General features: G+C 36.6%; 1 protein-coding gene across 1 annotated transcript; it reads right to left on the bottom strand.

The window, feature by feature from the left end:
• Window positions 1–3,490: 3,490 nt before the first annotated feature.
• On the bottom strand, window positions 3,491–7,356 carry LOC126747525 (BAG family molecular chaperone regulator 2). Its single transcript, XM_050456213.1, has 4 exons — window positions 7,178–7,356; window positions 6,798–7,007; window positions 6,356–6,533; window positions 3,491–3,932 (listed from the first exon to the last, which is right to left on the bottom strand). The coding sequence occupies exons 1-4, from the start codon at window positions 7,209–7,211 to the stop codon at window positions 3,761–3,763; spliced, it is 594 nt and encodes a 197-aa protein (XP_050312170.1). The 5' UTR covers window positions 7,212–7,356; the 3' UTR covers window positions 3,491–3,760.
• Between the last annotated feature and the right edge of the window lie 16,702 nt (window positions 7,357–24,058).

Here is a 24,058-nt window from a genome sequence, read left to right as displayed (position 1 = left end):
TTTAAAGATCATGATTTTCATGTTGCGTAAACGGGTTAAGGTGGAAATCTATCGAATTTTTGAAAAATCTTTATTAAATCAATGAGAATCCATTAGAGGCATAAAAGTTTGACAGGTGGGGTGCGCGCGCAGTCCCTCCCACCATTTTTCCATAATGACCTCGATTGTCTAAATGGCGTGTTATTGTCCCCGTTTTCGCATATAAATTATGCGAGTTTTTTGGGAAAAAATCTTGAAAAAATGCGGGAAATGTGTGTAAACGATGCGGAAAGTCGCGGTGCAACTTTTGATGTACTTTCCCGGTCTAAAAACGGGTTTTTCGCATGTTTTGGCCAAAATCATGTTGCAATGTACTGAAAGGAAAGGCCTGCAAGGTAAGTGTTGCAATTTTCACGTTTTTCTAGTGTATTGTGCGATATGGGGTATAAAAGAGGTGGATTAAAGGTAATTTCGGGTATATAGATCATGATTTTCATATTGCATATTGGACTGAGGTGGATATTTATGAAAAACTTGGAAAAATCAATGGCGATCCATTAAAGGCTTAAACGTTTCGTTTGACAGGTGGGATGCGCGCGCAATATCTCGCCACTTTACTAATAATATAAATGAAGTCGAATATTGAGGTAAAACTGACACTTCCAAATTAAAATGGCTGATAGCCGCCATCTTGGAAATATAGTGTTTTAAATAGAAGTTATTTATAAACTATTTCTAATGCCAAAATAACAGTTTCAAAGCCTAAAATGGTAGTTAGAGGCCATTTTGGAAAAAAATGCATAATAAAAATAAGGTGAATAATTGGCCGGGGTAAAACATGCATTTTAAAATTAAAATGGCGGATAGCCGCCATCTTGGAAATATAGTATTTTAAATAGAAGTTATTTATAACCTATTTCTAATGCAAAAATAACAGTTTCAAAGCCTAAAATGGTAGTTGGAGGCCAGTTTGGAAAAAAATGCATATTAAAAATAAGGTGAATAATTGGCCGGGGTAAAATATGCATTTCAAAATTAAAATGGCAGACAGCCGCCATCTTGAAAATTAAGTGTCTTAAATAAAAATTACATGCAAAACTGACTGTTCTAAAGTCCAAAGGTAGATGGATGCCATTTTCAAACAAGAACGCCTAATATAGTAATAAAGTGAAAAATTGGGGTAAAAATTACGATTCAAAATTAAAATGGCGGATAGTCGCCATCTTGGAAATTAAGGATTTTCAATAAAAGTTACGTATAAATTACTTGTAATGCAAAAATGCCAGTTCCAAAGTCTAACATGGTAGCTAAACGCCATCTTAAAAAGAAATGTGAATAGTAATAAAGTGAAAATTGGGATAAAAATTACAATTAAACATTAAAATGGCGGATAACCACCATCTTCGAAATAAAGTGTTTTATAAATAGAAATTACTTATAAACCGTTTTTAATGAGAAAATGTTTCAAAATTTAAAATGGGAGATGGACGCCATCTTGAAAAAAAATGCCTAATAGAAATAAAAAGAAAATTTGTCGCAAAAATTACAATTCAAATTAAAATGACGGTTAACCACCATCTTGGGAATAAAGTGTTTTAAATATAAATTAATTATAAAATACTTTTAATGAAAAAAATACATTTTCAGAGTCCAAATGGTCCAATGGCGCCATTTTGAAAAAAAATGCTTAGTAGAAGTTAATAAGGTGGATAGCCGCCATCTTGGAAATAAAGTGTTTTAAATAGAAGTTACTTATAAACTCCCTTTAATGCAAAAATGACAGTTGTCTCAAATGGTTCCCAAAGTATAATATTGACCTAAAAATGAGTTCAAAAATTAAAATGGCGGATGGGCACCATTTTCATTTTTTAAGGTAAAAACAATATTTGGGGGAAAAACGCTAAATGGAAATAAAACACAATAAATGAGTTTCGACGTAAAAATGACATTTCAAACTATACCTTTGACACGACACAAAAATTAAATGACAGTTCCAAGATGGCGGACGGCTGCCATCTTGAAAAAACTGCAGGGTAAAAAATTATCCTCACAAGAAGTCAAGTGTGTCATGATTCTTGCAGAATTAGAAGTCGTCGTTGCCTATCGAATTGTGCACAGTACAAGTTAAGTTAGTAGAAGTTAATAAAGTGAAAAATTGGGGTAAAAATCACGATTTAAAATTAAAATGGTGGATAGCCGCCATCTTGGAAATAAAGTGTTTTAAATAGAAGTTACTTATAAACTCCCTTTAATGCAAAAATGACAGTTGTCTCAAATGGTTCCCAAAGTATAATATTGACCTAAAAATGAGTTCAAAAATTAAAATGGCGGATGGGCACCATTTTAATTTTTTAAGGGAAAAACCCTAAATGGAAATAAAACACAATTGGACAATAAACGACCTTCGACGTAAAAATTAGTTTTTAAAATGGCGGACGGGTGCCATCTTGAAAAAACTCAGGAATTATGACGTAATAATGACAGTTCTTAAAAAACAAACTATACCTTTGACATAAAATTAAATGACAGTTCTAAGATGGCGGACGGCTGCCATCTTGAAAAAACTGCAGTAATTAATAAAGTGAAAAATTGGGGTACAAAATTACGATTCAAAAAATTAAAATGGCGGGTAGCCGCCATCTTGGAAACAAGTATTTTAATAAGAAGTCACTTAACCCCCTTTTAATGCAAAAAATTACTGTCCCAAAGTCTAAAATGGTAGATGGACGCCATTTTGAAATAAAAATGCCTAATAGAAATAAGCTGAAACCTTGGGCTAAGAATTATGATGCAAAATTAAAATGGCGGATAGCCGCCATCTTGGAAATAAAGTGATTTAAATAGAAGTTACTTATAAACTCCCTTTAATGCAAAAACTACACTTCCAAAGTCTCAAATGGTTCCCAGAGTATAATATTGACGTAAAACTGAAGGTTCAAAAATTAAAATGGCGGCTGGGCACCATTTTCATTTTTCAAGGGAAAAACAACGTTTGGGGGAAAAACACTAAATGGAAATAAAACACAATTGGACAATAAACGACTTTCGACGTAAAAATTAGTTTTTAAAATGGCGGATGGGTGCCATCTTGAAAAACCTCCGGAATTATGACGGTTCTTAAAAAATAAACTATACCTTTGACATAAAATTAAATGACAGTTCCAAGATGGCGGACGGCTGCCATCTTGAAAAAACTGCAGGGTAAAAAATGATCCTTACACGGGTTAAGTCAAGGGTGCCATGATTCTTGCGGAATTAAAACTTGTCGTTGCCTATTTTGAGTACCGTCGAATTGTGCACAGTAGGCCGTTGCGCGTGACGTCATAGCTACCCTTACCCACCGCCAACTACTGGATTAGACATTACAAATATATTTAAATAAAAACGTCAAATTTAAAAGTGACGTAAGAGGTAAATTAGTTTGACGTTAAAATGACAGCTCTGGAATTCAAGATGGCGAATGAAAACCATCATTTTTGACACTCGGGTACAAATTAAAAAAAAACACACAAAAGCATTATAAGTTTATTTAACCTAAAATATACATTCTAACATAATAACGTTCAATAATGGAATTTTTCAATTGCGATACAAATTGTTTTAAGAAAAAATCCACTTTTGCCATTAAAACCTGACAAAAAATAAACATCACGCATACAAAACTATAAATATCAAAGACAGTCCACTTAAAAAGACAACAAAAGTACAAGCTTAACAATTTATTAATATTATTATTATTATTATTAAAAAAAAGAAGGAAACAAAATAAGGGAGAGAGTTTTCACTCGAACATTTGCACCCTCAGACGCTCGAAGTAGCTGAGGAGCCCCTGCAGGCGTTTTTTCACCCTCTTCTGGTCGTCCAGGGTGCACCCCAACAGGGCGGATTCGAATTTCTTATCCATCACCCCCTCCACCATAATTGAGGAGCAGGCGTTCATGTAAGACAAACATCTGGAAAATTAATGAATCCAGTTGAAACCGTCGTTTTTCTCATAAGCTATTGATTTCTCAATTTTTTTTATTGAGGCATAAAAGTTGCTCTATTCATGGAGGCACGTGTCAGTTTTTGAATCACGGCTCTATCTCTGACAGCAAAGAAGTTATGACGTTTTTTACAAACCACTTGAAACATTAAAATGGCAAAAAAGACAAATATTGATTTTTCTCATAAACTATTGATTTCTCAATTTTTTTTATTAATGCATAAAAGTTGCTCTATTCATGGGGGCACGTGTCAGTTTTTGAATTACGGCTCTATCTCTGACAGCAAAGAAGTTATGACGTTTTTTACAAACCACTTGAAACATTAAAATGGCAAAAAAGACAAATACTGATTTTTCTTATAAACTATTGATTTCTCACATTTTTTATTGAGGCATAAAAGTTTCTCTGTTCATGGGGGCACGTGTCACTTTTTGAATCACGGCTCTATCTCTGACAGCAAAGAAGTTATGACGTTTTTTACAAATCACTTGAAACATTAAAATGGCAAAAAAGACAAAAATTGATTTTTCTCATAAACTATTGATTTCTCAAATTTTTTTATTAATGCATAAAAGTTGCACTATTCATGGGGGCACGTGTCAGTTTTTGAATCACGGCTCTATCTCTGACAGCAAAGAAGTTATGACGTTTTTTACAAACCACTTGAAACATTAAAATGGCAAAAAAGACAAATATTGATTTTTCTTATAAACTATTGATTTCTCAAATTTTTTTATTGATTGCTCTATTCATGGGGGCACGTGTCAGTTTTTGAATCACGTCTCTATCTCTGACAGCAAAGAAGTTATGACGTTTTTCACAAAACACTTGAAACATTAAAATGGCCAAAAAGACAAATATTGATTTTTCTCAGAAGCTATTGATATCTCAAATTTTTTTATTGAAGCATAAAAGTTGCTCTATCCATGGAGGCACAAGTCAGTTTTTGAATCACGTCTCTATCTCTAACAGTAATGAAGTTATGACGTTTTTTACAAAACACTAAAATGGCAAAAAAAAGAAATATTGATTTACCTCATAAACTATTGATTTCTCAATTTTTTTTATTAATGCATAAAAGTTGCTCTATTCATGGGGGCACGTGTCACTTTTTGAATCACGGCTCTATCTCTGACAGCAAAGAAGTTATGACGTTTTTTACAAATCACTTGAAACATTAAAATGGTAAAAAAGACAAATATTGATTTTTCTCATAAACTATTGATTTCTCAATTTTTTTTATTGAGGCATAAAGGTTGCTCTATTCATGGGGGCACGTGTCACTTTTTGAATCACGGCTCTATCTCTGACAGCAAAGAAGTTATGACGTTTTTTACAAATCACTTGAAACATTAAAATGGCAAAAAAGACAAATATTGATTTTTCTCATAAACTATTGATTTCTCAATTTTTTTTATTAATGCATAAAAGTTGCTCTATTCATGGGGGCACGTGTCAGTTTTTGAATTACGGCTCTATCTCTGACAGCAAAGAAGTTATGACGTTTTTTACAAACCACTTGAAACATTAAAATGGCAAAAAAGACAAATACTGATTTTTCTTATAAACTATTGATTTCTCACATTTTTTATTGAGGCATAAAAGTTTCTCTGTTCATGGGGGCACGTGTCACTTTTTGAATCACGGCTCTATCTCTGACAGCAAAGAAGTTATGACGTTTTTTACAAATCACTTGAAACATTAAAATGGCAAAAAAGACAAAAATTGATTTTTCTCATAAACTATTGATTTCTCAAATTTTTTTATTAATGCATAAAAGTTGCTCTATCCATGGAGGCACAAGTCAGTTTTTGAATCACGTCTCTATCTCTAACAGTAATGAAGTTATGACGTTTTTTACAAAACACTAAAATGGCAAAAAAAAGAAATATTGATTTACCTCATAAACTATTGATTTCTCAAATTTTTTTATTAAGGCATAAAAGTTGCTCTATTCATGGGGGCACGTGTCAGTTTTTGAATCACGGCTCTATCTCTAACAGCAAAGAAGTTACGACGTTTTTTACAAATCACTTGAAACATTAAAATGACAAAAAAGACAAATATTGATTTTTCTTATAAACTATTGATTTCTCAATTTTTTTTATTGAGGCATAAAAGTTGCTCTATTCCTGGGGGCACGTGTCAGTTTTTGAATCACGTCTCTATCTTTAACAGTAAAGAAGTTATGACGTTTTTTGAAAATCTACTAAAATGGAAAAAAGAGACAAAGTGAGTAGGTGTGCCTTTCTAGGTGAAAGGTGTCAACTTTGAGCTAGAATTTTGTCAAGAATGTAACAATCAGGATATCTAAGAAAACGGATGATCTATAGCTGAAAAACTCACAATTAAATTATCAAAAAACCAACTCAACAGACAGGAAAACTCACCTTTGTTTGGCCGCCTCATGGTCATGCCTCAGATCCATCACCAGACTGTCGATCAAATGGTTAATTTGACTCAGAGCGTCTTCTTGCATCTGATCCCTGAGGGTCAGCACCCTCACCTCGACCGTTTGGCACCTGTTCATTACTCGTTCTGCGTACCGGGTTACGTCATCTGCATCACCTGGAATGATAATTATTATGAATAAATTTGAATCATTTTATCTTTCCGATGTGTATTTTTGGTTCTGGCATTAAATTAGTGTAATATTTTAATTCTTCAAAGAATTTAAGAGCAAACATTGACCTTCCCAAGCACCTTGACCCATTTGTTAAGTTAATGCTTGTCATTCTTTTATCAGAATTTTGAGTCATTTTTTGTCCTAGAGTCTTCCCAGTTTGAAATTACAATAAATAAGTTTAAAATAACAGGAATTGATGTACTTACTTTCATCCAACTGATTAATAAGATCATTCTGCAAGATCGAGTCGAGGGTGGCGAGGACATGATCTCGGTTTTCCTCCAACTGGGCTGCCTCCCTTCGGATTCTCTCCACATGCCCCTCCAGGACATCCAGAATCTCGACGATCCTCTCTTTTGGATGTTTGTCCATGATGTTTTCGTCGATTTTAGGCAGTAGTATTGAGGTAGTTAATTCTGGAAGCAATCGAGTTATAAGCAAAAAGAAAATTTCCTATGTAAATTAATTAGAAACGTATTTCTGACGATTTCTTGTGGTGTTTACAATAACCAAAAGACAATGGACATAGAGCCAGAAGATGCCATATAGAAGAGAAACAACAGTATTAGGCTTAAAAAAGACTCACCCGAAGACGTTGCGATTGAATGGTCTACGTCCATAGCAGCCGATTTGCCCTTTCGACCTCCTGAACTAGTGAAAACTCGGAATTTTGAGTGTTTTTGACCGGTCTTTAAGGATAACAGGGGAATTCTAGAATGTTTTGTTCAAATTCTTGCCGATTCTAGATGACGGCGACAGCTGTCACAGTGTGACAGTTAACAGCTGTTGACCACGTTGACAGCTCGGCACAGTTGAGTGTCGTAATCGGTCAACAGATGGCGCTGACAATTTGTAACCATTTTTTTTTAGTACCTACACCCTGTTTTGATCAATTGTTTTAGACATTTTTATTCTTTTATTGAGTATATCTTAGAGTACAATTTTTCCAGGAATTTATAACTTTTTCTTTCAAAAGCTATTTTCAAATGTCTGGACAAATTTTGGCTTGGAAGGAATCACAAATTACACAGAGCATGCGAACCCCAGAACAAAATGGCGACTAACTTAAGACTCCTTAAGCATAATAACGATTTTATGACGCTATGACACAGGTTTCTGCACTGAGGAACTGTCAAATCTTAAGGCAGCTTACAGATTTCTACTTACCGACATGCGAGTCACGCAGAAAGAGGCCTAGATGGCGCTCACATACATTATTTATCCGGGTCCTCCACTAATAAATATATATGCACACGAAATGGTGAACGGAGGATGTATGTTGTAATAATTTAGGTTTCTGGTCTGTATTGATGTATTGGTTGTATTACATCATTAAATGTACAGGAACAATAGTAAAAAACGTTCTTGCTGGTATACAGAAAAATTGACTTGAAATGCCTGAAAACTGAAGGAAAATACCAGTTAGCGCCATCTCTATAAGCAGCTTGACAGCTGTCATGGCCCTCTAGAATTTGAGGATCTACTCCATATCTGATATGCTGCAGTAGTCCATGCGCATGTGCAAAAATGATGGTCTATTGTCAAACATGCGCCATTAATCCGTGCGCATGCGAAGTTATCTTAAGTAGGCTGTGCCCCAATCAAAGGTCAAACTGACGTAAGTTTTCAGAAATTTGAGTTTTTCTTCTCTCTCGCTCCCTTTGGGCAGGATAGGAAAAAACCGGGGCTTAAAAAGAAAAAAATGTATTAAAAAGCGCCTTGACGTCACCGCACGACGAAATTTACATTTCGGTCTGCGGTAACTGGCACGCTTATCTCCAGCTACATCCGTAACAGTTTGGCGTAATAATTGATAAAACGCGACCGCGAAAAGCCTACTTACGTAATTCTAAAATTAGTTCTGATAAGGGAATGAAAATAGTCACGATTACGCTTTAAAAAAGGAGGCCATCGAACGTGTAAAAGCTCTCTAAGTGAGTTTTGTCTCACTGCGCATGCCCTCTCCAACCAACGGCGGCGCGTTAACTCATTTTTGAGTCAGTGCGCATCATTGAGGAGGATGCGCACATCGCGTTCAACTGTTTAACTACTCTCTCTCTCTTTTTGCTTAAATCTATCCGACGCCTTCTAGGATTCCCTATAGAGATTATGCGCATTCAATTTATTCCTTATTGAGCTGATGCACGGAATGTTTTTAAAAACACGCATGCGCAGAAGGCATTTTGGCCAATAAAACCAGAAATTATTTAAAGTTTATGGAATATTAGAAAAATCCTTCGAAAGCGTCAAATAAAATGAAGGCAACCCTGCTGAAGACAAAGAACATTGACTCACGCATGCGCCTTAGATTAAGTGATAAGACCCGAAATTGATCATTATAAATAACTGGCAACATCGTGTAAAAATTCAAAAACTTGGCAACGTTTCTTATTGTCCAAATCAGGTTCTCCCTGGAAGAGCGTAGTAATCGATAGAGTCAAAGGTGAGTGCGATTGTAATGAGGATCATAGATGGCGCCTGTGCATTGAAGTTTTGAGATTTTCCACGAGAGGGCGCATTGAATCACCCTCACCGCAATTCTCCCACCCTAGTAAGAAACAAAAACGTGCACTAGAGAGAGAGGCATCGGGAAGTCCGCTCTTTCAGGGGATAAAGTATTCAAGAACATGCTACTAACCTCCTACTTCGAATCATATGATTTAAAACCCACCCCTGGAGGGACTTTGGCTTTCTTTTTGTCAATCGGATGATTTTTTTTGACAGGTGACAATGACAGCTGTCATTAAAGCGTGAAAAATTCCACTAATTGAGATATATCAGCTTATATATACGCAAAAAGACGAAAGTCCTTATGGGAAGGATCGATCCCTGTCAAGTTTCACACTATTGACAGAACGTGGTCCAATGTAGTCTAATGACAAATGTCAGCTGTCAAACCGACTAAATAAGTCATGTTAGTCAATCAGTTATGTAGAATACCAACCGAATAACCAGAAAGTCCCTAGATCTGTCAATTGTCAAAACCGTAATAACGTCTGAAATCGATCGAATTACTTATGGTTGATTTTGTTGACAGATGTCAGTAACTTCAGCTGTCAACAAACTAACTGACTGATTGAGCAGATTAGAAAAGTGCTATGACGTCAGTGAAATCTCAGAGAGTCTGGCTGAAGTCGATATATACATATTTAAATCGATCGAGTGTGTCAGTTTAGTTGAGTTGGGGATCACAGGGGGCGCCTCTAGTAAGTGGAAGCATGCGCAGTGGCTCTAAAACGTCACTTTTAACGTCAATAATTGACTGAAAAGATGATCCCTGGAAAAAACGGTTTGAAATTCCTGGAAGAAATATGGAAATGAATTCGAATGCCCGGAGAAACGAGTCTAACTAGTGAAGGATTTCCAATTTCCCACAACGTCAGTGCTATCGTCACATAATCAAATATGTTGGCAACAAGTCACTGTTGACATCTGTCAACTGTCAACTTTTTACAGCTGTCATAATCGTCTGGCAACTTCTGGGAGCTCAAATCAAGTGTGTTATTATTAATGGTTAAATATGGTGTAACTATGGTTAACAGGTGTTCGTCCTTGATAGAAAGAGAACGATCATTAATCAGATGTCAAATCGATTTCCACGGAAAACTGTAAACACAGAATACCAACACAAAAATAAACCCTACATCTGTCACCTGCTGACATCCCGAAGATCCAAGTCTGTCAAGTTTGACACTATTGATGGAACGTAGTCCTGTTAATTACTTTACTGTGTCAATAAATGCCACTGAAAATCATCTGATTTTTAGACGAATGTCATCTGTCAAACTGATTAAATAAGTCATTAGCAGGCAGTGTCAAAAGTGGAATAGTAGTGGCCATAATACGTCCAACCATCATGACATAAGTCAACCGATTGCCCTATAAAATCATAGAGAATACCAATCGAACAACAGAAAAGCCCCTAGAAATTAAATAACGTTATGTCGCCACTGAAATCCTACTGACTTGATTTTTTGTGACAGATGTCAGTAACATCAGCTGTCAAAAGTCTGACCGACCGGTTGAGAAGACTAGAAAAGTGCTATGAAGTCATTGAAACGCATATAAGCTATCTGTCAATGTCAATAGTGTCAACAGCTGTCATTTGTCTCTATGATTCATTTTTTGAGAGCTGCTAAAAAGCTAACCTTTTTTAAGGAGATTCGGAAACAAGTTCTATTGTGACGTCATTGGAGACTATATTAGAAAAAACTGCAAAGATAGAGAGAGTCTGGCTGGAGTTTGATCGAGTGTGTCGGCTTAGTTGAGTTGTGGATCAGAGGTGGCGTCTGTAGCAAAAGCGTGCGCAGTGGCTCCGAAATGTCACTTTGGTCATTGTGACCACTGGTGAGAGTCAGATCAGCTGTTTTTTTCGACCAGCTAGGGCGTCATATTAAACCGAGTTACGTATTTCTCTTTGACATAAGGAGAGAGAGAGAGAAAGGTAATAATCAGGTTTTAAGTCGATTACTAGGGAAACGTTTCAGTTTGTGTCAGTTTAATTGAAATCCGAATGCGTCAGCGCCATCTCTTGGTCATGATTAAACAGTTGGACACGCAACGTGGAGATAAGTTTAATTTATCTGTCAACTGTCAACCCCTAACAGCTGTTATATACAGTCAACTAGGAAGACTTAAATCAGCTGTTTTCTATGACGTCACTTTTAACCTAGTCGTATTTCTCTTTAATACATAGAGAGAGAGAGAGAGAAAAATCGATTACTGTGGAAAATTAGGTATATCGGAAATCGATAAATATTTAAATCGATCAAGATTCAGTTTAGTTGGGTTGCAGATCACAGGTGGAGCCTCTATTTAGGAAAAGTTTAGGAATGTCGGAAATCGATCGAGTGTGTCAGTTTAGTTGAGTTGGAGATCACAGGAGGCGCCTCTAGTAAGTGGAAGCATGCGCAGTGGCTCTAAAATGTCACTTTTAACGTCAATAAATGACCGAAAAGTGATCCCTAAAGAAGAAATACGGAAATTATTCTGAACATGACGTTACTGCCGTCGTCACATGATCAAACAAGTCAGCGTTGACATTTGTCAACTTTCTTTTTTTTTATTGACAGATGTGTGATATTTGGGGAGTTTGTCTTTGATAGAAAATAAAAAGTTGTCAAATCGAATACCACGGAAAAGTTTAGGAGTGTCGAGTAGTGATAATTACTCAAATCGAGCGAGTGTGTTAATTTAGTTGACGTAAGGATCACAGGTAGCGCCTCTAATAAATCGTGATAAGCGCACCGTGAAATGTCACTTTTAACGGCACGTGATCAAACAGGTTGGCAACAAGTCAGCGTTGACATCTGTCAACTCTTGACAGCTGCCTCAGTCATTTGTCAAAAAAAATGATTGCAATCCTGGCACAAAGGAAATACGGAATAACGTCAAAAAATTACTGAAAATTGTCCAAATGTTGAAATATTATCCAATTTTCACGGCGTCAGCGCCATCTATTGGTCATGATCAAACAGTTTGGCAAAATCTGCTTGATCTGTCAACTTTTGACAGATGTCCTAATTTTTTGCGAACTGGAGAGACTTAAATCAGCTGCTTTTTTCATCAGTTGTGACGTCATACTTAACCAAGTCATATTTCTTTTAGATAGAAAGAGAGAGAGAGAGAAACATAAGTAAACGATTAATAGGGATCAGCTTTTAACAGCTATCAAAGGTTGATCCTCGTCCAATTGGAGAGACTGAAATTAGCTGTTTTTTTTACCAGCCGTGACGTCATATTTAACGTACTTCTCTTTAACAGAAAGAGAGAGAGAAGGATAATTAATCTGCTGTCAAATCGAGTAACACGGAAAAGTTTAGGAACGTCGGCAGTCGATCTGTTGCGTCATTTTAGTTGGGTTGGCGACCACAGGTGGCGTCTTTAGAAAGCCGAAGCGTGCGCAGTAGATCCAAAATATCACTTTTAAGGTCAATTAATGACTGAAAAGTGATGCCTGGAAAATATTTCGCTTTTCAAAGGAAAAACGGCCTAAAATGCCTGGAAGAAATGGGAAAATGGGTCCAAATGCCTGGAAAAATTATTCATGTAAGAATGAGTCTAAATAGTGAAGCATTTCAAATTTCCTAAGACGTAACGTGATCAAATAGTTGCGTTGTCAACTGTCAATATTTGACAGCTGTCATAGTCGTCTACCAACTAAGGAGCCTTAAATCAGTTGGTTATTTCATCAGGTGTGACGTCATACCTAACCAAGTCGCGTATTTTTCATGGATAGGAAGAGAGAGAGAGAGAAAAATTGTCAAATTATTTACCACGAAAAAGTTTAGGAATTACAGGAGTCGATAAATATTTAAATCGATCGTGTGGGTCAATTTAGTTGAGTTGGCGACCACAGGTGGCGTCTGTAGAAAGCCGAAGCGTGCGCAGTAGATTCAAAATGTCACTTTTAAGGTCAAGTAATGATTGAACAGTGATGCCTGGAAAATATTTCGCTTTTTAAAGGAAAAAATGGCCTAAAATGCCTGGAAAAAATGAGGAAATGGGTCCACATGCCTGGAAAAATTATTCATGTAAGAATACGGCCAAATAGTGAACGTGACAGAAAAATAGAGAGAGAGAGAGAGAGAGAGAGAGATAATTAACCAGTTGTCAAATCGATTACCACGGACCAGTTTGGAACAGAATGACAGAAGTCGATAAATATTTAAATCGATTGAGTGTGTGAATTTAGTTAATTTGAAGGCCACAAGTGGCGCCTTTAGTAAGCCGAAGCCTGCGCAGTGGATCCAAAATGTCACTTTTAAGGTCAACTAATGACTGAACAGTGATGCCTGGACAATATTTCGCTTTTCAAAGGAAAAAATGACCCAAAATGCCTGGAAGAATAAAGAAAACGACTTCGAATACCTGGAACAATATTTCATTTAAAAGAGTCTAAATCGTGAAGGATTTCCAGATTCCCAGGACGTCGGTTCCATGGTCACGTGACAAAATTGGTCTGCGTTGACGTCTGTCACCTGTCAACTATTGACAGCCGCTCCAGTCATTTGTCAAAAAAATGGCCGAAAAGAGACGCCTGGAAATCACTTTGCTCTCCAAGCCTGGCATAAAGGAAAAATAGCAAGAAATGCCTGGAAAACATGTTTCAGGTAAAATGTGTCTAAATAGTAAACGATTTACAATTTTTCATGACGTCATCGTCAGTCACGTGATCAAACAAGTCAGCATTGACATTTATCGACTTTCTGTCTTGTCTGTCAACTGGAAAGCTTAAATGAGCTGTTTTATTGACAGATGTTATTAATATGATTAACTAGCGGGTGCTTGTCTTTGATAAAAAGAGAAAGATTAATAAGAGAGAGGGAGAAATTATTCGATTACTGCGGAAAAATAAGAATGTCGGGAGTAGATGAATATTTAAATCGATCCAAGTTGTCAGTTTAGTCGAAATTTGAATGCCTGGAAAAATGTGTCCAAAGAATAGGAGTTTTCCAATTTCCTCGGCCTCAGCGCCATCTCTTGGCGACTGTAGATCGGCTGTCAAATCGACTACCGTGGAAAAGTTTAGGAATGTCGGAAGTCGATAAATCTGTCGATCGATTGTGTCAGTTTAGTTGAGTTGGCGACCACAGGTGGCGCTTTTAATAAGCCAACGCGTGCGCAGTATCTCCAAAATGTTACTTTTAAGGTCAACAAATGACTGAAAAGTGATGCCTGGAAAATATTTCGCTTTTCAAAGGAAAAATGGCCTAAAATGCCTGGAAAAATTATTCATATAATTATAAGTCTAAAAAGTAAAGCATTTCCAATTTCCTACGACGTTAGTTCCATCGTTACGTCATAGAAAAAGAGAGATAATTAACCAGTTGTCCAATCGATTACCACGGAACAGCTTAGGAATGATAGGAGTCGATAAATATTTAAATCGATCGAGTGTGTCAATTTAGTTGAGTTAGCGACCACAGGTAGCGCTTTTAATAAGCCGAAGCGTGCGCAGTAGATCCAAAAATGTCACTTTTAAGGTCAACTAATGACTAAACAGTGATGCCTGGAAAGTATTTTCAAAAGAAAAAATCGCCTAAAATGCCTGGAAGAAATGAGAAAATGGGTCCAAATGTCTGGAAAAATTATTCATGTAAGAATGAGTCTAAATAGTAAAGCATTTCCAATTTCCTAAGACGTTAGTTCTATCGTAACGTGATCAAATTGCTGCGTTGTCAACTGTCAATATTTGACAGCTGTCATAGTCGTCTACCAACTAAGGAGCCTTAAATCAGTTGGTTATTTCATCAGGTGTGACGTCATACCTAACCAAGTCACGTATTTCTCATGGATAGAAAGAGAGAGAGAGAGAGAAAAATTGTCAAATTATTTACCACGAAAAAGTTTAGGAATTACAGGAGTCGATAAATATTTAAATCGATCGAGTGTGTCAATTTAGTTGAGTTGGCGACCACAGGTGGCGTCTTTAGAAAGCCGAAGCGTGCGCAGTAGATCCAAAATGTCACTTTTGAGGTCAAGTAATGATTGAACAGTGATGCCTGGAAAATATTTCGCTTTTTAAAGGAAAAAATTGCCTAAAATGCCTGGAAAAAATGAGGAAATGGGTCCACATGCCTGGAAAAATTATTCATGTAAGAATACGGCCAAATAGTGAACGTGACAGAAAAATAGAGAGAGAGAGAGAGAAAGATAATTAACCAGTTGTCAAATCGATTACCACGGACCAGTTTGGAACAAAATGACAGAAGTCGATAAATATTTAAATCGATTGAGTGTGTGAATTTAGTTAATTTGAAGGCCACAAGTGGCGCCTTTAGTAAGCCGAAGCCTGCGCAGTGGATCCAAAATGTCACTTTTAAGGTCAACTAATGACTGAACAGTGATGCCTGGACAATATTTCGCTTTTCAAAGGAAAAAAATGGCCTAAAATGCCTGGAAAAATAGAGAAAACGACGTCGAATACCTGAAACAATGTTTCATGTAAAAGAGTCTAAATCGTGAAGGATTTCCAGATTCCCAGGACGTCGGTTCCATGGTCACGTGATCAAATTGGTCTGCGTTGACGTCTGTCACCTGTCAACTATTGACAGCCGCTCCAGTCATTTGTCAAAAAATGGCCGAAAAGAGACGCCTAGAAATCAATTTGCTTTCCAAGCCTGGCATAAAGGAAAAACAGCGAGAAATGCGTGGAAAACATGTCTCAGGTAAAATGTGTCTAAACAGTAAACGATCTACAATTTTTCATGACGTCATCGTCAGTCACGTGATCAAACAAGTCAGCGTTGACATTTATCGACTTTCTGTCTTGTCTGTCAACTGGAGAGCTTAAATGAGCTGTTTTATTGACAGATGTTATTAATATCATTAACTAGCGGGTGCTTGTCTTTGATAAAAAGAGAAAGATTAATAAGAGAGAGAGAAATTAATAATTAATTTAAATCGATCCAAGTTGTCAGTTTAGTTAAAATTTGAATGCCTGGAAAAATGTGTCCAAAGAATCAGGAGTTTTCGAAATTCCTCGGCCTCAGCGCCATCTCTTGGCGACTGTAGATCGGCTGTCAAATCGACTACCACGGAAAAGTTTAGGAATGTCGGAAGTCGATAAATCTGTCGAGCGATTGTGTCAGTTTAGTTGAGTTGGCGATAACAGGTGGCGCCTTTAGTAAGCCGAAGCGTGCGCAGTAGATCCAAAAAGTCACTTTTAAGGTCAATTAATGACTGAAAAGTGATGCCTGGAAAATATTTCGATTTTCAAAGAAAAAATGGCCTAAAATGCCTGGAAAAATTATTCATATAATAATAAGTCTAAATAGTGAAGTATTTCCAATTTCCTACGACGTTAGTTCCATCGTTACGTCATAGAAAGAGAGAGATAATTAACCAGTTGTCCAATCGATTACCACGGAACAGCTTAGGAATGATAGGAGTCGATAAATATTTAAATCGATCGAGTGTGTCAATTTAGTTGAGTTAGCGACCACAGGTGGCGCTTTTAATAAGCCGAAGCGTGCGCAGTAGATCCAAAAATGTCACTTTTAAGGTCAACTAATGACTAAACAGTGATGCCTGGAAAGTATTTTCAAAAGAAAAAATCGCCTAAAATGTCTGGAAGAAATGAGAAAATGGGTCCAAATGCCTGGAAAAAATTATTCATTGTAAAATAAGTCTAAATAGTGAATAGCATTTCCAATTTCTTACGACGTTACTTCTATCGTCACGTGAACAAATAGCTGCGTTCTTAACTGTCAATCTTTGACAGCTGTCATTGTCATCTACCAACTAGGGAGCCTCAAATCAGTTGGTTTTTTCATCAGCTGTGACGTCGTACCTAACCAAATCGCGTATTTTTCATTGATTGAAAGAGAGAGTGAGGAATAATAATTAATGAGCTGTCAAATCAATTAGCGCGAAAAATTTTTGGAATCTTGGGCGTAGATAAATATTTAAATCGACCGAGTGTGTCACTTTAGTTGAGTTGGCGACCACAGGTGGCGCCTTTAGTGCGCAGTAGATCGAAAATAAAACTTTTAAGGTCAACTAATGACTGAAAAGTGATGTCTGGAAAATATTTCGCTTTTCAAAGGAAAAACGGCCTAAAATGCCTGGAAGAAACGAGAAAATGGGTCCAAATGTCTGGAAAAATTATTCATGTAAGAATGAGTCTAAATAGTAAAGCAGTTCCAATTTCTTACGACGTTAGTTCTATCGTCACGTGAACAAATAGCTGCGTTCTTAACTGTCAATCTTTGACAGCTGTCATTGTCATCTACCAACTAGGGAGCCTCAAATCAGTTGGTTTTTTCATCAGCTGTGACGCTGTATCTAACCAAATCGCGTATTTTTCATGGATAGAAAGAGAGAGAGAGAGAGAGAGAAAAATTGTCAAATTATTTACCACGAAAAAGTTTAGGAATTACAGGAGTCGATAAATATTTAAATCGATCGAGTGGGTCAATTTAGTTGAGTTGGCGACCACAGGTGGCGTCTTTAGAAAGCCGAAGCGTGCGCAGTAGATCCAAAATGTCACTTTTGAGGTTAACTAATGACTGAACAGTGATGCCTGGAAAATATTTCGATTTTCAAAGGAAAAAAATGGTCTAAAATGGCTGGAAGAAATGAAAAAGGAGAGAGAGAATTAATCGGATATCAATACCACGGGACAGCTTAGAAATGATAGGAGTGTGTCACTTTAGTTGAGTTGGGAATCACAGGTGGTGCCCTTAGTAAGCCGAAGCATGCGCAGCAGATACCAAATATCACTTTTAACGTCAACAAATGACTGAGAAGAAATGACTTCGAATACCTGGAAAAATGTTTCATGTAAAAGAGTCTAAATCGTGAAGGATTTCCAGATTCCCAGGACGTCGGTTCCATGGTCACGTGATCAAATAGGTCTGCGTTGACGTCTGTCACCTGTCAACTTTTGACAGCCGCCCCAGTCATTTGTCAAAAAAATGGCCGAAAAGAGACGCCTGGAAATCACTTTGCTTGGTAAGCCTAAGTTGGCACAAAGGAAAAACGGCAAGAAATGCCTGGAAGAAATAAGAAAATGCCTTCGAATGCCTGGAAAAAAATCAGCGTTGACATCTGTCAACTGTCAATTTTCTCTCCTGTCGGTCAACTGAGGGACAGATTAATTAATCAGCTGTTAAATCGATTTACACGGAAGGGTTTAAGAACGTGGGGGGTCGATAAATATTCGAATCGATCGCGTCTGTTAGTTTAATCGAGAATCACAGATGGCGCCTCTAGCAGGTTCTGTGAATCTTCACGAGGGGGCCAAGCATGTAACTCTCACCGCCTCTTTCCGACCTTGTGGAGGTTCAAAAGGGGGAGAAAAAAAAGGTGATGATCGGGGAAGTCCGCTCTCTCAGGGGATAAGTTTTAAGCAACAAACTACTACCTTACTTCAAATCACAGCAGATTTAAACCGCCTCTGGGGGGTCTTTGGCTTTCCTTTTTTTTGCTGTTTTTCCCACGACGAAAACTCAACAAAATCAGCTTTCACAATGATCTCAGAATATCGAAAAAATCTGTCAAATCACTGTGAAAACCAGTCTCGTTTGAGTGTAGTCCTCTAGTGGCCAACCTAAAACAAAAAAAAAAAGTGTCGATTCAGCATGATAAATACCGATGGTGCAATCCGTACCGGGAATTCCTAGAGCATATTATTATCATATATGCACGGTAAGCGGCCGTGACGTCACACGCGAGTTTTCCACCTTTCCACGTGTTGTTTACCGAAAATACCGAATTATACGATTAATAAAAACAATGTTATTTAAGCATGGCGCCGAGACGAAAAAACACAATGGAAACATTATAGGCCGCCGGTGGCGCCACTCGCGTTTCTATAGGTACCGCGATAAGGATAAATAATTATTTATATTTTAGTGCCGATTAAATATTTAAAAAAAAAACGACGACGACTCACTCGCAGTACTGCCGAAACGGTTCTGTATCAACTACGTATGGATACAGCGCAAAAAAAAAACCCGCACAGGAATGCCAACAGTAGGAAAAACACTCTCGGCTATAGGCCGTGCGCCGTTTGTCCGCCGCAGTTGGCCCACGAAGATCTTTTAACTAAAAAATAAAAAAAAACGAAAAAACACACACTCGAGCGCCCGTCCTCGTTCATTCACAAAATCGCCGAACGGAAATAATGAATGAACGAAATGAATGAATCGACAAGCGACGATTATTATCAGTGCGGCATACATTAATTTGGCCAACGCAACGGCGAAAACGTTAACACTACCGCAGGGGCTGACTTATCAGCCATTTCACAGTCGATCACGCGTTTTCACCGTGATCTCGGGTGCACGAGCAAGGGACAGCGAGATCACCGGATTTTACACCCATAGAACACACACAGGAGAATGGGGACTTAACCACATCATGCTAAGAAGAATAAGAAGAAGGAATCTAACCTAAAAAGTTGATAAGTTTGGTTCGCCAAGCGACCAATTAATTATTGACAATTTCAATGCATAGTCAGGATTAATAGAAGAAGAAGTGAGACGCAGATTTTTAAACGATCAAGTGCGCATGTCAGCAGTCGGTTCCTGTAAAGCCCATCTGAGCAGCTTAAGCTTTTGAAGCAAAGTAAGTCTAAGTAGAGGAAGAGGGGCAGCTTCGACTTAAATTGGTTGGTGCGCAGGTTAAAAAAAAACAATTTGATTAGGAGTGAGTATGCTGTCATGCACGGATTTATGCTTCATGTCAGTAACTGAAACCTTCGAATTAAAGAAAGAAGAAGAAGATGAGGAACAAAAAGAGGAGTTTTGAATTAAAATTCCAAGTGCGCAGGTCAACAAAAAAATCTCTTTTAACGTTAAAAGTGAGGGAATTAAAGGAAACTCACGTTGGAACATACTGTTATTAAATGTTACAGTAGCTGAAGCCTTTGAACGAAAAGAAGAAGAACAAAAGACGAGTTAAACTGCCAAGAAATAAAAGGATCACGAGTGGGGGAATTAATGAAAACTTACGTTGGACCATACTGTCATTAAACTTTACAATAGAAATTACATTTGATAGAAAAAAGAAGAAGAAGAAGAAGAGTTTCCAGTTGGCTTACCCAGGCCAACAAAAATTCTCTTTGTATACAAAATAAATGGATAAATATGAAATAAAGTCGAGGAGTCAAGGAAAACTGTCAAAACTGCCTGAATCAAAGACAGTGGCGTGCGCTCACGTGTCCTCAACAAGACCCAGCAAGAATTTTCAAAAACACTTTGTTAGTTTTTGAGATATGAGCAGGTTTGTGCAGGCAGTTTAAATACAATTTTAATTTAATAAATTAAATTAACGACTGGGGATAACTTTGAATTTTTTTTCCGATAAAACTACCAAAACCAGAGTGTTCAGACCTGGACAGTGGCGTGCGCTCAAGTGTCCTCAATAAGACACTTCAAGAATTTTTAAAAAAACATTGTTAGTTTTTGAGATATGAGCAGGTTTGTGCAGGCGGTTTAAACAAAATTTTAATGTAAAAAATTAAATTAATGACTGGGGATGACTTTGAATTTTTTTTTTGATAAAACCAGCGGCGAAGCTAGAGTGTTCAGACCTGGACAGTGGCGTGCGCTCAAGTGTCCTCAATAATACACTTCAAGAATTTTTAAAAAAACATTGTTAGTTTTTGAGATATGAGCAGGTTTGTGCAGGCAATTAAATGAAATTTTAATTAAAAAAAAATAATTATTGACTAGGGAGAACTTTGAAATATTTTGCCGATAAAACTAGCGAAGCTAGAGTGTTCATACCTGGACAGTGGCGTGCGCTCAAGTGTCCTCAATAAGACACTTCAAGAATTTAAAAAAAAAAATTGTTAGTTTTTGAGATATGAGCAGGTTTATGCAGGCGGTTTAAATAAAGTTCGCATATAAAAAATTTAATTATTGACCAGACAGAACTTTGAATTTTTTTGCCGATAAAACCAGCGAAGCTAGAGTGTTCATACCTGGACAGTGGCGTGCGCTCAAGTGTCCTCAATAAGATTCTTCAAGAATTTTTTAAAAAACATTGTTAGGTTTTGAGATATGAGGAGGTTTGTGCAGGCGGTTTAAATACAATTTTAATTTAATAAATTAAATTAACGACTGGGGATAACTTTGAATTTTTTTTCCGATAAAACTACCAAAGCCAGAGTGTTCAGACCTGGACAGTGGCGTGCGCTCAAGTGTCCTTAATAAGACACTTCAAGAATTTTAAAAAAAAAGTTGTTAGTTTTTGAGATATGAGCAGGTTTATGCAGGCAATTAAATGAAATTTTAATTAAAAAAATTTAATTATTGACTAGGGAGAACTTTGAAATATTTTGCCGATAAAACTAGCGAAGCTAGAGTGTTCATACCTGGACAGTGGCGTGCGCTCAAGTGTCCTCAATAAGACACTTCAAGAATTTTCAAAAAAAAGTTGTTAGTTTTTGAGATATGAGCAGGTTTATGCAGGCGGTTTAAATAAAGTTCGCATATAAAAAATTTAATTATTGACCAGACAGAACTTTGAATTTTTTTGCCGATAAAACCAGCGAAGCTAGAGTGTTCATATCTGGACAGTGGCGTGCGCTCAAGTGTCCTCAATAAGATTCTTCAAGAATTTTTTAAAAAACATTGTTAGGTTTTGAGATATGAGCAGGTTTGTGCAGGCAGTTTAAATACAATTTTAATTTAATAAATTAAATTAACGACTGGGGATAACTTTGAATTTTTTTTCCGATAAAACTACCAAAACCAGAGTGTTCAGACCTGGACAGTGGCGTGCGCTCAAGTGTCCTCAATAAGACACTTCAAGAATTTTTAAAAAAACATTGTTAGTTTTTGAGATATGAGCAGGTTTGTGCAGGCGGTTTAAACAAAATTTTAATGTAAAAAATTAAATTAATGACTGGGGATGACTTTGAATTTTTTTTTTGATAAAACCAGCGGCGAAGCTAGAGTGTTCAGACCTGGACAGTGGCGTGCGCTCAAGTGTCCTCAATAATACACTTCAAGAATTTTTAAAAAAACATTGTTAGTTTTTGAGATATGAGCAGGTTTGTGCAGGCAATTAAATGAAATTTTAATTAAAAAAAAATAATTATTGACTAGGGAGAACTTTGAAATATTTTGCCGATAAAACTAGCGAAGCTAGAGTGTTCATACCTGGACAGTGGCGTGCGCTCAAGTGTCCTCAATAAGACACTTCAAGAATTTAAAAAAAAAAATTGTTAGTTTTTGAGATATGAGCAGGTTTATGCAGGCGGTTTAAATAAAGTTCGCATATAAAAAATTTAATTATTGACCAGACAGAACTTTGAATTTTTTTGCCGATAAAACCAGCGAAGCTAGAGTGTTCATACCTGGACAGTGGCGTGCGCTCAAGTGTCCTCAATAAGATTCTTCAAGAATTTTTTAAAAAACATTGTTAGGTTTTGAGATATGAGGAGGTTTGTGCAGGCGGTTTAAATACAATTTTAATTTAATAAATTAAATTAACGACTGGGGATAACTTTGAATTTTTTTTCCGATAAAACTACCAAAGCCAGAGTGTTCAGACCTGGACAGTGGCGTGCGCTCAAGTGTCCTTAATAAGACACTTCAAGAATTTTAAAAAAAAAGTTGTTAGTTTTTGAGATATGAGCAGGTTTATGCAGGCAATTAAATGAAATTTTAATTAAAAAAATTTAATTATTGACTAGGGAGAACTTTGAAATATTTTGCCGATAAAACTAGCGAAGCTAGAGTGTTCATACCTGGACAGTGGCGTGCGCTCAAGTGTCCTCAATAAGACACTTCAAGAATTTTCAAAAAAAAGTTGTTAGTTTTTGAGATATGAGCAGGTTTATGCAGGCGGTTTAAATAAAGTTCGCATATAAAAAATTTAATTATTGACCAGACAGAACTTTGAATTTTTTTGCCGATAAAACCAGCGAAGCTAGAGTGTTCATATCTGGACAGTGGCGTGCGCTCAAGTGTCCTCAATAAGATTCTTCAAGAATTTTTTAAAAAACATTGTTAGGTTTTGAGATATGAGCAGGTTTGTGCAGGCAGTTTAAATACAATTTTAATTTAATAAATTAAATTAACGACTGGGGATAACTTTGAATTTTTTTTCCGATAAAACTACCAAAACCAGAGTGTTCAGACCTGGACAGTGGCGTGCGCTCAAGTGTCCTCAATAAGACACTTCAAGAATTTTTAAAAAAACATTGTTAGTTTTTGAGATATGAGCAGGTTTGTGCAGGCGGTTTAAACAAAATTTTAATGTAAAAAATTAAATTAATGACTGGGGATGACTTTGAATTTTTTTTTTCGATAAAACCAGCGAAGCTAGAGTGTTCAGACCTGGACAGTGGCGTGCGCTCAAGTGTCCTCAATAAGACACTTCAAGAATTTTAAAAAAAACATCATTAGTTTTTGAGATATGAGCAGGTTTGTGCAGGCGGTTTAAATACAATTTTAATTTAATAAATCAAATTAACACCTGGGGATAACTTTGAATTTTTTTGCCGATAAAACCAGCGAAGCTAGAGTGTTCAGACCTGGACAGTGGAGTGCGCTCAAGTGTCCTCAATAATACACTTCAAAAATTTTTAAAAAAACATTGTTAGTTTTTGAGATATGAGTAGGTTTATGCAGGCGGTTTAAATAAAGTTCGCATATAAAAAAATTTAATTATTGACTAGGGAGCACTTTGAATTTTTTTGCCGATAAAACCAGCAAAGGTAGAGTGTTCATACCTGGACAGTGGCGTGCGTTCAAGTGTCCTCAATAGGCCCCTTCAAGAATTTTCAAAAAAACATTGTTAATTTTTGAGATATGAGCAGGTTTGTGCAGGCGGTTTAAATAAAGTTCGCATATAAAAAATTTAATTATTAACTGGGGATAACTTTGAATTTTTTTTCCTATAAAAATAATGGAACTCGAGTTTTAAAACCTTAACAGTGGCGTGCGCTCAAGTATCCTCAATAAGACATTTCAAGAATTTTCAAAAAAACATTGTTAGTTTTTGA

The sequence above is a fragment of the Anthonomus grandis genome, chromosome 19 (genome assembly GCF_022605725.1).
Source record: "Anthonomus grandis grandis chromosome 19, icAntGran1.3, whole genome shotgun sequence".
NCBI lineage: Eukaryota > Metazoa > Arthropoda > Insecta > Coleoptera > Curculionidae > Anthonomus > Anthonomus grandis.
This window is presented reverse-complemented; position numbering and strand designations above follow the sequence as displayed.